The following is a 16,166-nucleotide window of genomic DNA, read 5'->3' as shown; positions in this document are numbered from 1 at the left end:
GTGCCTCCAGTGCTGTGGGACCTGCCCAGCCCCACCTGTGCCCTCCCCAAACCCCTCCAGGCACGAGGGGCTGCATCCAGGGGACCCCGCCGAGACACCGGGGCTGTGGGAGGTGGCACTGGAGGGACTCCCAGGTCCCTTCCCACCCAGCCATTCCAGGATTCCCTGAACTGCTGGAAATGTGCAAATCCCGCCGGGGCTTTGGGCTGCACCCAGGGAGTGGGATGAGCTGAGAGCTCAGGGAACAGCCCCCAGGGAATGGGATGAGTTGGGAGCTCAGGGAGCAGCCCCAGGGAATGGGATGAGGTGGGAGCTCAGGGAGCAGCCACCAGGGAATGGAATGAGGTGGGAGCTCAGGGAGCAGCCCCAGGGAATGGGATGAGGTGGGAGCTCAGGGAGCAGCCCCCAGGGAATGGGATGAGGTGGGAGCTCAGGGAGCAGCCCCCAGGGAGTCGTCGTAGAAAGCCTTGACCCCCTCGGGGCTCTGCAGGGAGAGGCTCCGGGCCAGCACCTCCCGTCGGAAGTTCTCCCTCCTCCAGCCGTAGACCAGACTGTGCAGGAAGCCCTGCAGCGACACACTCAGGGCCTGGGGACACCGGGACAGAGGTCAGCGCTCCCGGTCCCTGCAGGCACAGCCCAGGCAGGGTGGCACAGGACACGGGGGGACTTTCCTCTTGGTGTGGCAAATTAAAGCACATCCAGCCCCTGGGAAAAGCCAAAGGGGGAAATCCCAACCCGAAATCCAGTGGGAAGAGTCATGCTGGGCCCGGGGCCGTGTCCTCACCCTGCCCGGGGTGTGCCCAAGAGCTGTCACAGCTCCCACGTGGGATGGGGACAAATGTCCAGCCTGGGAGCCCTGGAAAAGGGGCTTTACTCACAGTGGACACGTAGAGAGCAAAGAGCGACACAGGGCTGATGCTGGTGAAGGAGAGGATGGTGAGGAGGAAGGCTGTGGGTGAGACACAGAAAGACATTCCTTGGTGGGACACCCCCCACTGTGACCGTGCAGGGCTGGGGGAGCTGGGGACACCCTCAGTGTGACCCTGCAGGTCTGGGGGCTGTGGGACACCCCCCGGCCTTGCCTGGCGTCCAGCAGAGCAGGAAAACCAGCTGGAAGTACAGCGAGGCTTTGCTGACGCTGCGGCCGCTCCTGCCCCCGAAGCCGCCGTCCCTGTCCAGGCTGAGCAGCGGCAGCGCCGCGTTCCCCCGGCAGCGGAGCCGCACCCGCCGGTACAGGAGCTGGAGGGCGTGTGGGGGTCAGCGCGGCGCTGGGGACCCCCGTGCCTCCCCCAGCGCCGGGACCTCACCGAGCAGCAGCCGAGCACCAGCAGCAGGTACAGCAGGAAGATGATTTTCTCCTCCAGCCCCGCGTTCTTGCCCCCGCCGGACTGGGAGGCAACGGGAATGAGCGGGGCCGAGCCCCGGAACCCCGCCGCCCCACAGGGAGGGTGGGTGGGTGGGTGGCAGCGAGGGAGGGGCAGCGCCCACCTGGGAGCAGATGTCCTGGTTCGGGTGGATCAGGAGGAGGCAGCTGCAGGGACAGAGCGGTGCTGGAGGTCCCAAAGCCTCAGCCGGCGTCCCGGGGGCCGTAGCGCTGCCCCGGGCAGGGCAGGGGAGGAGGGGCCCTACCTGGAGCAGTAAAGGCTGAAGGTGTCGTTGGAGCCGGCCCAGGGCACCGCGGGCGCGATGTCGGCGGCGGAGGCGCCGCGGGCGAGCAGCTGCGCCAGGAGCGTCAGCGCGGGCACCAGCCTGGGGAAGGGACGGGTGTGAGCCCCGGGCCAGCCCGGCACGGCCGGGGCGCTCGGGCGGGGCCGGCGGCGGGCACCTACCAGGCCAACACGTAGGGAATTCCCTGCCAGACGCTCTCCAGGCAGCGGCTCCGCTCCTGCGGGAAAACCGCCGTGAGCCGGGGCTGGAGGGGCGGCCGCAGCCGAGGGTCCGCCCCGCTCCGCCAGGATCGGGGGAACCGCGAATTCCCGGGGAAAGGGGCTGCCCTGCACCGCCCCGCTGCTCCCTTGCCCTGACAGCGCCTTGCGTGGCCAGGGCGATTCCCGGCTGTGCCCGGGCGAGGCACAGACCTGCAGCGCTGCCGGGGGCCGGGCTCGCCCCCCGAGGACGGTGCGGTGCGACTCGTACGCGTAAACAACGACCATGAGGAACGAGACGGCGTAGGAGGTCTGGGAGAGAGAGGAGAGGGAAAGGGACCGGGGATCCTGCTGTGTCCAGCGCCGCCAGGGCACCTTCCAGCCTCCCTCTGCCCCACGACACCCCCATTGCCCCTGTCCGTTCCCTCCCCGTGCTCCACACCCCGGCCCCCGGCAGACCCGTCCTGGTGCCCACCCCGAGGAGGGGACGCCAGGACGGTGTCCCCAGGACACTCCAGCCTCAGCTGTCCCAGCAGTGTCCCCTTACCGTGGTCAGCATCCGCCCGTAGGGACAGGCGGCGTAGGCGGGCACGGAGAGCGGGGCCGGCAGCAGCGGGATGGTTGCCGTGCCCAGCAGCGCGGCGGCACCCAGGAAATCTGCCAGGGCCAGGAGGAACAGGGGGCGCAGCTGGGGACAGGGCACCGCGTTAGCTCTGCTGCCAGCAGCCCCTGGCAGCTCCCGCGGCCCTTCCCAGGCTGGGCCTGGCAGCTCCCGGGGGCCGGGGCGAGTGCCGGGCATCCTGCACCTCCTGTCCCCTGCACGGGGCTTTAAACCCGCTGTTGGCTCGGCTTTGACTCCGGCTTAGCTGGGGCCAGACCCAGCCCTGTGTCCCTGGGAGCCAGTGACACTCACCTGGATGTGGCAGCATTGACACTGACACACGCTGGTGGCAATCACCTGGATGTGGCAGCATTGACACTGACACACGCTGGTGGCACTCACCTGGATGTGGCAGCAGCGCCCCTGCCAGGAGGTGACAGCGAGGACGGATCCGCTGCCCAGGAGGCTGCAGGGGACGGGGGTGGGGGGGTGATGAATGTCCCGGCCGAGCCGCTGCCACCCCCAGGTGCCAGCTCAGAGCGGGGGACAGGGACAGAACCCACCTGAGCAGCGCGGCAGGGAGGGTGATGCCCGTCAGCACCAGGACCTGCGGGAGGCACGGAGGGAGCGCGGGCTCGGCCGGCCGGGAGCGGGGCCACCCCGAGCCCCCACGGGGAGTGGGATGTGGGACCCTAGGCACGGCCGGACTCCGTCCCTCGGCCCTCCCTGGCCGAAGCCGTGCCCAGGAACCGCAGCAAAGGCGTTTCGGGGGCAATGGAGGAGCCAGGGCCGGTTCCTCAGCAGCCCCTCGGCGGTGGCTGCACGTGGCGGGGTTCCCCTGCTTCTTCCTCCCGAGTTTTCCCGCTGGGATCTCCTCCCAAGTTTGCCTCATAGGGGCTGGGGAGCGCCGAGAAGCCGCACCCCGCCCGCGGCCGCGCTCGGAGCCGCTCCCGACGGCGCCTCTGGAGCCGCCGCCGAGGAACCGGAGCGGCCGCCGGAGCCGGACGGACCCCGGGCCCGGGAGACCGCCGGGAAGAGCGCGGCAGGAGCCAGGGAAGAGCCGCTCCGGCCCCAGCGAAAGCCCTGCCCGGCTGTCACCCTGCCTTGCTGGTGGTCCCCAAAGCGCCGGTCCGAGTCCCGCGCCGGGGGAGCTCCCTCGGGCAGGGTTTGTTGGAATGGGAGCGCAGCGCTCAGCTGAGCCTCTCCCGGCCCTCCGGAGCGCCCCGCACGCCTTTACCTGGATATCCGAAAGAGCCGGGGGCTGTTCCTGTGCTTTGGCCATGGCCGGAGCCCGGAGCCTTCCCGGCCGCAGCCCGGGATGGATGGAATGGAAGCAGCTCCCGCTGCTGCCCGGGCTCGCTCCACGCCCAGCCGTGGGACACGGCCGCGGCGCAGCCGGAGGAACCTGCCCGGCCGGGGCAGCAGGAGCTTCCCAGAGGAGCAGCGGCGCCGTGCCAGCCCCGGGAGCGGGGAGGGAACAGCCCCAGGCACGGGAGAGCCCAAATGAGCTCTCGGATGCCCCCGGGCACACCGGGAATGAGGGAACAGCGCCGGGAGAGCAGCCGGGAGCTCCTTGTGCTGCTGCAAAGAGCCCAGAGGAGGCCCCAGAGCTGCTCCAGGGCTGGAGCCCCTCAGTTCCCAGGGATCCAGGCTGGGAGAGCTGGGGTTGCTCACCTGGAGAGGAGAAGGCTCCAGGGAGAGCTCAGAGCCCCTGGCAGGGCCTGAAGGAGCTCCAGGAGAGCTGCAGAGGGACTGGGGACAAGGCCTGCAGGGACAGCACCCAGGGAATGGCTCCCACTGCCAGAGGGCAGGCATGGATGGGATCTTGGCAATGAGGAATTCCTGCCTGGGCTGGGATTGCCAGAGCAGCTGGGGCTGTCCCTGGATCCCTGGCAGTGCCCAAGGCCAGGCTGGACACTGGGGCTGGAGCAGCCTGGGGCAGTGGGAGGTGTCCCTGCCATGGCAGGGGTGGCACTGGAGGGGCTCTGGGGTCTCTTCCCACCCAACCCATTCCAGAATTCTCAGTGCCGAACTCCTCTGCATGCCCTCAGCTGCCACACCCCAACTGCAGGTGCAGGAATGAACCATTCCCATTCTCACACTGGCTCCTTCCCTCCTCTTATCCAGGAACCTCAGGAAACCATGGGATTTAATGATTTTGTGATAATTTTAACCCAAGGATGTTCCAACATCCACCAAAAATCCCCAAGCAATGCCCATCCCACCTGAGGAACCACCAGAATCCCCTCAAACAAGAATTTTACCTTTATTTCAGGGATATTGGCTGAAGGGAGAGAGGGAAGAGGGAGGGAGGTTCTGAGGGAAGGAGGGACCAGGAGGGAGAGGGGTTGGAGGAGAGCAGAGGAAGGAATGGCACTGGGAGCTGCAGGAGGGTGACAGTGACATGGAGCTGGGCACTCCTGGAGATGCTCCCCGCAGCAGCTTCCTCATCATCTTCCTCTGCCAGGGACAGACACAGGGCACCAGGATGGATCTGGGTCCTCCCAGCTGGATCCCACCTCATCCCTGCTCTCTCAGTCAGATCCCACCCCATCCCTGCTCTCCCAGCTGGATCCCACATTGATTCCCTGCTCTCCCAGCTGGATCCCACCTTGTCCTGGCTCTCCCAGCTGGATCCCACATTGATTCCCTTCTCTCCCAGCTGGAATCCTCCCTTGTCCCTGCTCTCCCAGCTGGATCCCACATTGATTCCCTGCTCTCCCAGCTGGATCCCACATTGATTCCCTGCTCTCCCAGCTGGATCCCACATTGATTCCCTGCTCCAAGTGTGCTCCCAGCTGGGTCCCACCCCATTCCTCTGCCCATCTGGGTCCCCACCACCCCTGGGGTCCATTCCAGGTTACTCCATCCTGCGGGAGCAGAGGGATCCATCCCCTCAGCCTGAGCAGCAAAGCCACAGCAGGAGGAGGCTCCACCTCCCTCTGGAGTTGTGGGAATGGCTCCAGGGAAAGAGTTGGAGCTATCCCTGCCATTCCAGAGGCACTCCTTGATTTAACACTTCCAGACTGGGAGGAGGGACTGGGCTCTCCCCTGGCTGAGCCAGCACTTTCATCCTTAAGGAGTGTTTCAAACATTCCTGGGACAAACTGTCCCATCAGGGCAGCACCAGTTCCAGTGGGAACATCCCTGGATGGAGCCCCAGGAAGGGCTCAGCTGTGGTCCCCTCCCAGCAGGGACAGGCCATGCCCGGGGCACGTTTTCCCTGAGGATTTTTTTGAGGAGAAATTGGCACCAAGGGCTGCACTGGCCAGAGTGGAATCCAGGGAATTTGGCTGCTGACAGGACCAGGACAGCCAAGGAGGAAAGGAGGGAAGTTCCACCTCCCTGTCCTTGTCCCTGGCAGTGCCAGGAGTCGCTGATCCTCCCCAGGGCTCTCTGGGCAGTGCAGCACCAGGAGCTGCTCCCAAACCTGCTCTTGACTGGGCTCCAGGACCCTCGGGGGTGTTAATCCAGACCTACCCCTGTCTCTGGGCCTAGCTTTAGCAGCCAGGATTTAATTCCAAACATGGCCCAGGAAAACAACACCCTCAGGATGGGAATCATCCACAGGGACATCCTTTCTCCTTCCTAGAATCCCTGATAACCCAGAGAGGATCCCTGGGAAGGAAGGAGAGCCTGAGACCCTGGATGAACCTGGAGATGCATCCACTGGGTAAGTTAGGCTCTGGAAAAGAACCTTAGGGGGAAATGCCCAAGATTTCCTGCACTGAGCCCCATCTTCCTGAGCTTTCCATGGCCTGGTGCTATTTTAGCTCCACCTAAAGTGCTTCCCACCTTCCCTTTCATCTCCTGAGTCACCAGCCTGACTGGAGCTTGAAGATCCAAGTGAATTCCACTTGATGCCACGTCTGACAGGTACGGATTGCTTTTAAATCACCTTTAAAAAACCTCAGCATCTTCAATTCCATGGTTTTCAAATCAAGTCTCAACTCGAAGCAAATTCCCACCACGGAGGCTTTGGGGCTGGAAAAGCTGGCACAACCTCACTGCAAATTAGTGCTAAAAACGCCAACTGGAGCCCAAATCCCGGAGAGATGCGGGCGTGGCTGGGACGAGGTTTCGGTCAGTCCTCGGGAAGGAGCTCTTATGGAAAAGGGAATCAAACCCAGCCCTCATCTCTTCCCGTGGAGCCACCAGGAGCTGTGGGCCGAGCTCTTGGCGATGCTCAGCTTCTCCTCGGGGCTGAAGTGCAGGATGGCCAGGATGGCCGTGAGCGTCTGCTGCCGGCCCCGCGCGTCCGGCAGCGTCAGGAACCGGTACACCACGTTCTTCAGGTACTCCAGGTTGGCTCCTTCCCTGCTCTTATCCCGGCAGTTCTTCTGGATCTCGCCCCGCAGCGCCGCCACCTCCTCGCGGTGCTTGTCCTCCTCGGCCAGGGCCCTGCCCTGCAGCTGGTGCAGCTGCACCTCCAGCCGGTGCTTGTGCTTGCGCAGCGCCGCGATCTCCACCTCCTTGCGCGCCAGCTGCTCCGCGTACAGGAAGAAGGTGGGCTCGGAGCCGGAGCACAGCTGCAGCTCCTGCGGCAGGATCTCCGAGGAATCCTGGCTGGGAGCGTCCCCCGGGCCGGGGCCGCCGTCCCGGCAGCTCTTGGGGCCGTGGGGCAGCGTGAGGGCGCGGAGCTGCTCCAGCTCCCGGTCCTTCTCGGCCAGCACGGCCAGCGCCCGGTCCCGCTGCTTGTGCATCTCCTCCTCCAGCCGCAGCGTCCGCTCCCGGAACTCCAGCTGGCACCGCTCCAGCTCCTGCCGGTGCAGCTGCTGCAGCTGGGACAGCTCCTGCTTCCTGGCCTCCAGCTCCTGCCGGTGCCGCTTCTCCGTGTCGTCCGCGGCCAGCTGCAGCAGCACGTGCTTGTCCTGGAGCTCTGCCAGCTGCTCCCGCGCCTCCTGCAGCTCCTTGGCCAGGCCCACGTCCTTGGTGGCCTTGCTCTTGAGTACCTGCTGTGCCCTCACCTTGTAGCGCTCGAACTCCTCCTTGAGCTGCCTCAGCTCCTGCTGGCAGTGCCCGCCCGGGGCCTTGTCCCCATTCCCATCCCCGCCGCCCGGGGATGGCTCCGGCTCCGGCTCCTGCGGCTCCTCCGCCTCTGCGCCCTTCCCGGCCGCCGCCTGCAGGAGCTTCCGCAGCTTCTCCATCTTCTCCTTGAGCACGCTCACGTCCAGGGTGGCCTCCTCCACAGCCACCTCGCCCAGGGAGCGGCTGGAGGCGGCGATGGCCAAGGTCTTGTTCTCCAGGTCCAGCTGCACGATGCGGTCCTTGAGCCTCTGGATGGTGCCCTGGTCCCTCTGCTTGGCCTTCTCGTAGGTGCCCAGCAGCTCGGACACCTGGGACACCTGGGCCTCCAGCTCGGCCACGCGCTGCTCCTCCCGCTGCGAGCGCTGCCGGAGCTGCTCCTCGGCCTGGGCTGTCTGCGCGGGGACACGGCGGGGTTAGGGCAGCACGGGGACACACGGGGACACACCTGGGGTCACATGGGGACCCTGCTCTGCTCCAAACCAACAAGGGGCCCTCCCCACCCCGGGAACCCTGCCTGAGATACCTCCCTGTCCTCGCTTTTCAGGGATTTGTGTGTTTGGAATCCTGGAATGGGTTAGGTGGGAAGGGACCTCAGAGCCCCTCCAGGACTGCCGTGGCAGGGACACCTCCCACTGTCTCAGGCTGCTCTCAGCCCCAATGTCCAGCCTGACCTTGGGCACTGCCAGGAATCCAGGGGCAGCCAGAGCTGCTCTGGGCACCCTGTGCCATTAATTTCAAACCTCCTGGAATCTGAGGGACTGGGAAGCGGAATTTGTCTGACTCCAATCCCACTCTCTGGATACATCCTACGGAGAGCTGTTCCCCAGTTTGTCATCCCATCAATCCAAGCCAGGATTCTTTGGACTCTCAGAGACTGGGAGAGGGAATTTGGCTCCTGTAGCCCCAAACCGTGCCCCAGTCCCGGACACCACCCTCATTCCCAGCCAGCAATCACCTTCTTCATCTCCTGCAGCAGCTGCAGCTGTAAGTGGTTCTTGAGGCCGGCCATCTCCTCCTGCAGCTCCTGGATCCGCGGGTCGGCCTTGCCGTTCTCCTCGCGCGCGTCCTGCAGCTCCCTGCGCAGCTCCTCCAGCTCCTGGCTCAGCTGCCGCGCCTGCTGCTCGTGGCGCTGGGCTCGCTCCGCGGCGCCGGCGCCGCCGGCCAGCGCCTCCCGGGCCTGCTGCAGCTCCTGCTCGGCGGCGCGGCGCGCCTCGCGCTCGGCGCGCAGCAGCTCCTGCAGCTCGCGCAGCATCAGCCCGTGGTCGCCCTGCTCGCGCTCGCGCTCGCGCTGCTGCGCGGCCAGGCGGGCGCGGGTCTGGGCCAGCTGCTCCTGCAGCCGCTGCAGCTCCGCGTCCTGCCGCCCCGCCTCGGCCCGCGCCCGCCCCGCCGCCTCCTCCAGCTCCTGCTTCATCTGCCGCCGCTCCGCCTGGTACGAGGCCTCCATGCGCGACTTCTCCTGCGTCACCGTGGCCAGCGCGCCCGTCAGCGTGGCCAGCTGCGCCTTCAGCTGCTGCAGCCGCCGCTCCGGCTCGGCGGCGCACGGCTCCCCGCCCTCGGCGCCGCTCGGCTCCTCGGCTCTGGGGGAAGGGGCGGCCGCGGGTTTGTCCTCCTCGTCCCCCCGGGGCGGGCCGGCCGCGGTGTCCGCGCTGGCGGCCGTCCCCGCGCTGTCCTCGCTGTGCTCCGAGCTCCGGTCGTCCGGGGAGTCTCCGGCTGCGGGCGGGGGCACGGCCAGCTCCCCGTCGTGGGACAAGGAGAGCACCTTCAGGCTGGCTTCCAACGCCTCCTTCTCCTTCAGCAGGCTCTTGTAGGCGTGGACGACGTCCTTGAGGCGCGCCTGGAAGCGCAGGAGCTGCTGCTTCTGCGTCTCGATGGTCTCCAGCAGCTCTTTCCTGCTGGGGCCGCCCCCGAAGTTCATCCCGAACTTCTCCATGGCGGGGAAACCTGGTGGGGGGGAGCAGGGCAAGGAGAAAAGGCACCTTTGGGACGGGCAGGAGCATGGCCCTGGGCGCACCAGGACACCAAACGGGCTGCAAACATCACGAACATCACCCTGACCATGCCCTGCCCAGGAACACCACCCTGAACCCCCCAGGACCCCCATCCTGACCCCGCCAGGACAGGACCCTGACCCCCCGGACACCACTCCGAACTCCCCTTCAGGACGCCCCTCCTGACCCCTCCCGGGACCCCCTTCCTGACCCCCCGGACACCCCTCTGAACTCCCCAGAGAGCCCCGGACCCCCCTGGGCCCACCACTGTCGCCTCCTCAGGACCACCCTGACCCCTGAGGACCCTTCAGACTCCATCCTGACCCCCAGGGCCACCGTGAGCCCCCCGGACACCACCCGGGCCCCTCCACCGTCACCCCTTCAGGACCATCCCGACTCCCACCCTGATCCCTCCGGACGCGCCGCAATCCCCGGCCCCGCCATCCTCACCCCCGGACGGCCCGGGCCCCCGGGCCCCCGGCCCCCTCACCTCCGGCCGGTTCCGCCGCGCCGCCACTTCCGCCGGAAGCCGCCGGGGAGGCGGGGCAAAGGGAGCGGTTACAGGCGGGGCGGAGCCACGCCCCAAATAAAGATATTTGTGGGCGTGGCTACAAAACAAATAGGGCGGGGCCACACGCGCGTGCACGCAGATGTAGGCGTGGCTTTTGCCCGTAAGGGGCGTGGCCTCCGCTCGCGGCGCGGGAGCTGCATGGGCGTGGTCCATTGCGTTGGGGGCGTGGTCTGATGGAGAGGGGCGTGACCTGAGCGCCAATGTGTCCCCAAGGGCGTGGTCATGTGGGGGGCGTGGTCTGAGGATGGGGCGTGGCCTTAGGCCCGGCACCGCTCGGCGGTGACAGCAGGGTGGTCCCTGTCCCTCCGTGTGTCCCCGGAGTGTCCCCTGTCCCCCCGTGTCCCCCCGTGTCCCCCCATGTCCCCCCGAGTCCCCCCATGTCCCCCCGAGTCCCCCCGTGTCCACCCATGTCCACCCATGTCCCCTCGTGTCCCCTCGTGTCCTCTTGTGTTCTTCCCGTGTCCCGTCCCGCGCCTCATGTGTCCTCGTGTCCCCCCGTGTCCTCCCCGTGTTCACCCACGTCCCCGTGTCCCTTCTGTGTCCCTTCGTGTCCTCCGTGTTCCCCCCGTGTCCCCCGTGTCCCCCCGTTTCTCCCCCATCCCCTCGTGGCCCCCCAGTCCCGTGTCCCCCGTGTCCCCTCCGTGTCGCCCCGAGGGGGTCTCAGTGCCAGCCTGCAGGGGGGTCGTGGCGGGTGGGACAGGGCCCCCGGGCAGGGAGGTGACACCGAGCGGTGTCACGGCCGCGGACAGCGGAGCGGGACGAGCAGTGTCGCGCCCCCTCCCGTGCTGTCCCCACGGCGGTCGCTGTCCCCCCCAGCCCCTGCAGCCCCTCTCCACGGGTGCTCATCCCGGCGCTCGGAACCCTCGGGATAACGACGGGGAGGGGCTGGAGCGCCCTCGGTCTGTCCGAGCCACCCCTGGCAGTGCCACCTCAGCCGGGGCCCGTCCCCGCTGTCCCCTGCGGGAGGGACCCGGGGCCGCTTGTGGCGGGGCTGGAATCCCCCGGGCCGCCGGGAGGAATAAAGCTCGAACCGTGCTGGTTCAGCGTCCGTGAGTCCGGCCCTGCCCTGTCCTTGGCCAGGGGCTGTAGCCAGCAAAGCTCCGGCCTCCACAGACACCCCGGGACAAAACTTTGTCACCTGTTTGTGCATTCTGAGCTGACAAAGAAACGAATGTTCATTGGCTCTAAATTACACAAAAATCTCTTCATTAATTAGCATTCTGTCTTCTACTGGGTATTGAATTCTTCCTTGGCCAGGGACACCTCCCACTGCCCCAGGCTGCTCCAGCCCCAGTGTCCAGCCTGGCCTTGGCACTGCCAGGGATGCAGGGGCAGCCCCAGCTGCTCTGGCAATCCCAGCCCAGGCAGGAATTCCTCATTGCCAAGATCCCATCCATGCCTGCCCTCTGGCAGTGGGAGCCATTCCCTGGGTGCTGTCCCTGCAGGCCTTGTCCCCAGTCCCTCTGCAGCTCTCCTGGAGCCCCTTCAGGCCCCAGCCCTGGAGCAGCTCCGGAGCCTCCTCTGGGCTCTCTCCAGCAGCTCCAGGTGCTGCTGCTGTGTCCCCAGGGCTGGGGCAGCTCTGCAGCTGGGGTCTCACCTGAGGGGCACTGGGGCAGGATGTCCCCTGCCCTGCTGCCCACTGGGCTCAGCCCAGGGCTGGGGGCTTCTGGGCTGGGTCAGGTCCAGCTCTCAGCCCCAGCACCCCCAAATCCTTCTCCCAGGGCTGCTCCAGCTGCTCATGCCCAGCCCGGTGCCAGCAGGGTCTGACCACTCTCACCCTGTGTTGGTGCTCTGGGGCGTTGCCCCCAGAACATTCCACATCTCTGTGACCCCAAGCTGCCCCTCCCCGCCCTGCCCCGCACATGGAACCGGCCCCTCTGTGACATCACCCCGGCCTGGTGGCACCGCGGGCAGCGCCAGGGCCGTGGGTGTCACCAGAGGTGACAGCTCTGCTCTGGTTCTGCCGCTTCGCTGGCACCGATGGCTTTGCTGGGGCTGCTCGTCCTGCTGGCCCTGGCCGGGCCCGTGGGGGGCACCTGGGACACCTGCAGGTCAGTGGCCCGGGGGGCTCGGGGACACTCGGGGCTTCTGGGCACAGAGGAGCCCCTCGGGGTGCCTGTCCCTGCTGTCCCCGAGCAGGGCAGTGACGGCTTTGTGCTTCCAGAGGCACCTGCGGGCTCCGGCCCATGGCCTCTGACCACAGCTCTGCTGCTGGCACGTCCCATGCGGGTGGCACCAGTGTCCAGCCAGGAGCCTGGCCCGGCATCGTCAGCATCCAGGCCACCTGGGAGAACGGCACGTGGCACATGTGCGCGGGCGTCCTCCTCAGCTCCCAGTGGGTGCTCACGGTCGCACACTGCTTCGCCAGGGCCGGGTAAGAGGCAGCAGGGACAGAGACGTCCCCAGAGCACGGGCAGGCGCCCAGCTCACAGCACCACCACCCACTGTCCACCTGGAGAAGCAGAAGGCTGGGAAATGCTGGGCTGCTGCAGCCCGTGGCTCTGCTCCCTGTCACCCCTCTGTCCATCTGCTCCCCAGGGGCATCTCCATGTGGGACGTGGTGATAGGGGCTACAGATCTGAGGCAGCCGGGCTCTGAGGCTGTGGTGAGACGCATCCAGAGGCTCCTGGTGCACCAGCGCTACGTGCCTGCCACGGCCAGGAACGACATCGCCCTGGTGGAGCTGGACCAGCCCGTGGAGTGCAGCAACCACATCCAGCTGGGCTGTGTGCCCGACGGCTCGCTCAGGGTCTCGGAGCTGAAATCCTGCTACATCGCCGGCTGGGACTTTGCCAGAGGTGAGTTCCCCAACAGGATGTGTGCTCCCAGGGCGAGCTGGGCACCCCGGGGACAAGGGCCGGGCACCCGGGGACAAGGGCTGGGCGCCCGGGGACAAGGGCTGGGCACCCCGGGGACACAGCCCAGGCACCTCGGGGACACAGACTGGGCACCCCGGAGACACGGGCTGGGCACCCCGGGGATACAGCCCAGGCACCCCAGAGATGCAGACTGGGCACCCCGGAGACATGGGCTGGGCACCTGGGGACACGGGCTGGGCACCCGGGGACACATGCTGGGCACCCGGGGACACGGGCTGGGCACCTGGGGATACAGACTGGGCACCCCGGGGATACAGGCCGGGCACCCCGGGGACATGGGCTGGGCACCCCGGAGACACGGGCTGATCACCCCGGAGACACGGGCATGGCACCTTGGGGACACGGGCCGGGCACCCCGGGGACACGGGCTGATCACCCCAGGGACACGAGCCGGGCACCCCGGGGACACGGGCTGGGCACCCCGGGGACACGGGCATGGCACCCCGGGGACACGGGCCGGGCACCCCGGGGACACGGGCCGCACACAGACAGTCCGGCCGCAGGACGCCAGCGGGGCCGGGCTCGGAGCAGCCCGGGCTGGGGGGAGCAGTCCCCGCCAAGACGGGGCGTGGAACGGGATGAGCTGTAATCCCTGCTCACCCAAACAATTCCTGCTGGCCCTGTGAATCTCGGGGGAGGTGGGTCTGGCCCCTTCCCCAGGCCAACAGCAGGGACACAGCTGGACAACGTCACTCCGTGGGGAAGGGGCAGGGATGGGTACTGAGCTGCTGGGGCTCATTCCCCTCTGTGCCCACAGCTGAGGGAACAGGCATGGTGCTGCAGGAGTCCAAGGTCCACCTCATGGACACACAGCTCTGCAACAGCAGCCGGTGGTACGCGGGGGCTGTTCATGCTGACAACCTGTGTGCTGGGTACCCGCACGGTGGTATTGACACCTGCAAGGTAGGAGCCCCCACACACAGCCAAGCCTGTCCCGTGTCCACCTCTCCCCTCCCCACTCGCGGGTCCCTATCCTATATCCCCTTGTCCCCAAGGCCTGTTCCTGCCCACAAAGCCCATCCAGTGGCCCCAGCAGACCCAAAGTGTGGATGTGACCCTGGAAGATCTGTCCTCTGCACATCTGGGACCCATGTGCAGAGATGGGAGAACCCCCAACCTGTGCTGGGAATGTGCTGGGAATGCGGACCTGGCAGGGACTGGGGGAGAGGAGCCAGCCCTAGGATTGGGGGAGAGGAGCCAGCACCGGGATTGGGGGAGAGGAGCCAGCCCCGGGACTGGGGGAGAGGAGCCAGCCCTAGGATTGGGGGAGAGGAGCCAGCCCCAGGACTTGGGGAGAGGAGCCAGCCCCAGGACTGGGGGAGAGGAGCCAGTACCGGGATTGGGGGAGAGGAGCCAGTACGGGGATTGGGGGAGAGGAGCCAGCACCAGGATTGAGGGAGAGGAGCCAGCCCCAGGACTGGGAGAGAGGAGCCAGCCAGGGATTGGGGGAGAGGAGCCAGCCAGGGATTGGGGGAGAGGAGCCAGCCCCAGGACTGGGGGAGAGGAGCCAGTACCGGGATTGGGGGAGAGGAGCCAGCACCGGGATTGGGGGAGAGGAGCCAGCACCGGGACTGGGGGAGAGGAGCCAGCACCGGGACTGGGGGAGAGGAGCCAGCACCGGGATTGGGGGAGAGGAGCCAGCACCGGGACTGGGGGAGAGGAGCCAGCACCGGGATTGAGGGAGAGGAGCCAGCACCGGGATTGGGGGAGAGGAGCCAGCCTCGGGACTGGGGGAGAGGAGCCAGCACCGGGACTGGGGGAGAGGAGCCAGTACCGGGATTGGGGGAGAGGAGCCAGCACCGGGATTGGGGGAGAGGAGCCAGCACCGGGACTGGGGGAGAGGAGCCAGCACCGGGATTGAGGGAGAGGAGCCAGCACCGGGATTGGGGGAGAGGAGCCAGCCTCGGGACTGGGGGAGAGGAGCCAGCACCGGGACTGGGGGAGAGGAGCCAGCACCAGGGCTGGGGGAGAGGAGCCAGCACCAGGGCTGGCAGCAGCCCCCCACTGTTGCTGAACTATCTCCCCTGGCACAGGGGGACAGCGGGGGTCCCCTCGTCTGCAAGGACAACAGAGCCGACTACTACTGGCTGGTGGGATTGCACAGCTGGGGAAGAGGCTGTGACAGAGCCAGGCACCCCGGGATCTACACCTCCACTCAGCACTTCTACAACTGGATCCTGATCCAGACAAGCCTGAGCCCTGCAGACATAAGTGGTACAGCACCGGAGCCGAACTGCGCCCCGACCCCTAAGATAGAGGACATCATGACTTCTGAGGAGACCCCGACGCCAGGGCCAGGACAAGAGGCAGGAACAAAGCCAACACCAGTGCCAGAGCCGACGCCAGAGCTGGTGGTGCCAGGGCCACAGTTGACTCCAGAACCGACACCAGAGGAGGAGCTGGTAACAGACCTGACACCAGTGCCAGTGCCAGAGCTGGTAACGGAGCTGATGCCAGAGCCGGAGCCAGTGCCACAGTCAACACCAGTGCCAGAGCTGGTGCCAGACCCGACACCAGTGCCAGTGCCAGATTCGACTACAGTGCCGACGACAGTGCCGACGACAGTGCCGACAACAGTGCCGACGACAGTGCCTACGACAGTGCCGACGACAGTGCCCACGACAATGCCGACGACAGTGCCGACAACAGAGCCGACGACAGTGCCGACGACAATGCCGACGACAATGCCGACGACAGTGCCGACGACAGTGCCGGTGCCAGAGCCATCGCTAGTGCCAGAGCCGACACCAGAGGCAGAGCAGGAGACAGAGTTGGTGCCCGAGCCGGAGCCAGAGCTGATGCCAGAGCCAACACCAGAGCCAGCCATCCCCCCGATGCCCGAGGAGCCGGCGCCAACACCGGAACCAGAACCGGCACCGGATCCGGACAGGCTTCTGCTGATCTCGGTGCCGTACCAGAGCCTGGTGCAGTTCTGCAACCTGCTGAAGGATTTCCTGCAGTTCCTGAGGGAGCAGCTGGGCTGAGCGGAACCCGAGCGGACGCGGTTCTGGCTGCAGAACGCGGCCCCGGCCCGCTCCGTTCCGGCTCGGCCGCCACCGCGGGGCCCGGGGCGGCCGCAGCCCCGGGGCCGCTCTGTCCCCCCGCCCCTCCCTGCCGCCCCCCGTGCCGCAGTCCCGATCGCTGTTGAAATAACGCTGTTCGTGCTCCCCAGCACCGCGGTCTCTGCGCCATTCCGCCCGCGGGCAGGGCCGGGAGCCGGGAGGGAGAAGGAGC

At 67.1% G+C, this 16,166-nt stretch overlaps 2 protein-coding genes across 3 annotated transcripts; one reads left to right on the top strand and one right to left on the bottom strand.

Annotated features, from left to right (window-relative positions):
- Window positions 1–4,788: 4,788 nt before the first annotated feature.
- GCC1 (GRIP and coiled-coil domain containing 1) lies at window positions 4,789–9,430 on the bottom strand. 2 transcript variants are annotated; one of them, XR_014616179.1, is made up of 3 exons: window positions 8,450–9,430; window positions 5,171–7,886; window positions 4,789–5,077 (listed from the first exon to the last, which is right to left on the bottom strand). XR_014616179.1 is itself a non-coding variant. In XM_084206416.1 (2 exons), the coding sequence occupies exons 1-2, from the start codon at window positions 9,422–9,424 to the stop codon at window positions 6,600–6,602; spliced, it is 2,262 nt and encodes a 753-aa protein (XP_084062542.1). In that variant the 5' UTR covers window positions 9,425–9,430; the 3' UTR covers window positions 4,789–6,599. The 2 variants fall into 2 exon arrangements, 1 of the variants encoding a protein (XP_084062542.1); XM_084206416.1 differs by having other exon boundaries at window positions 4,789–7,886.
- Window positions 9,431–12,359: 2,929 nt separating this feature from the next.
- Window positions 12,360–15,916, top strand: LOC311154200 (acrosin-like; the record flags this gene model as incomplete). The annotated part of the gene is made up of 6 exons (XM_084206473.1): window positions 12,360–12,427; window positions 12,592–12,851; window positions 13,690–13,835; window positions 14,966–15,408; window positions 15,462–15,702; window positions 15,851–15,916. 6 exons carry the CDS (start codon window positions 12,360–12,362, stop codon window positions 15,914–15,916), a joined length of 1,224 nt encoding a protein of 407 aa, XP_084062599.1.
- Between the last annotated feature and the right edge of the window lie 250 nt (window positions 15,917–16,166).

The sequence above is a fragment of the Fringilla coelebs genome (genome assembly GCF_963513975.1).
Source record: "Fringilla coelebs genome assembly, chromosome: 5".
NCBI lineage: Eukaryota > Metazoa > Chordata > Aves > Passeriformes > Fringillidae > Fringilla > Fringilla coelebs.
Note: the sequence above shows the minus strand (reverse complement) of the source record. Positions and strands in the feature narration are given on the sequence as shown.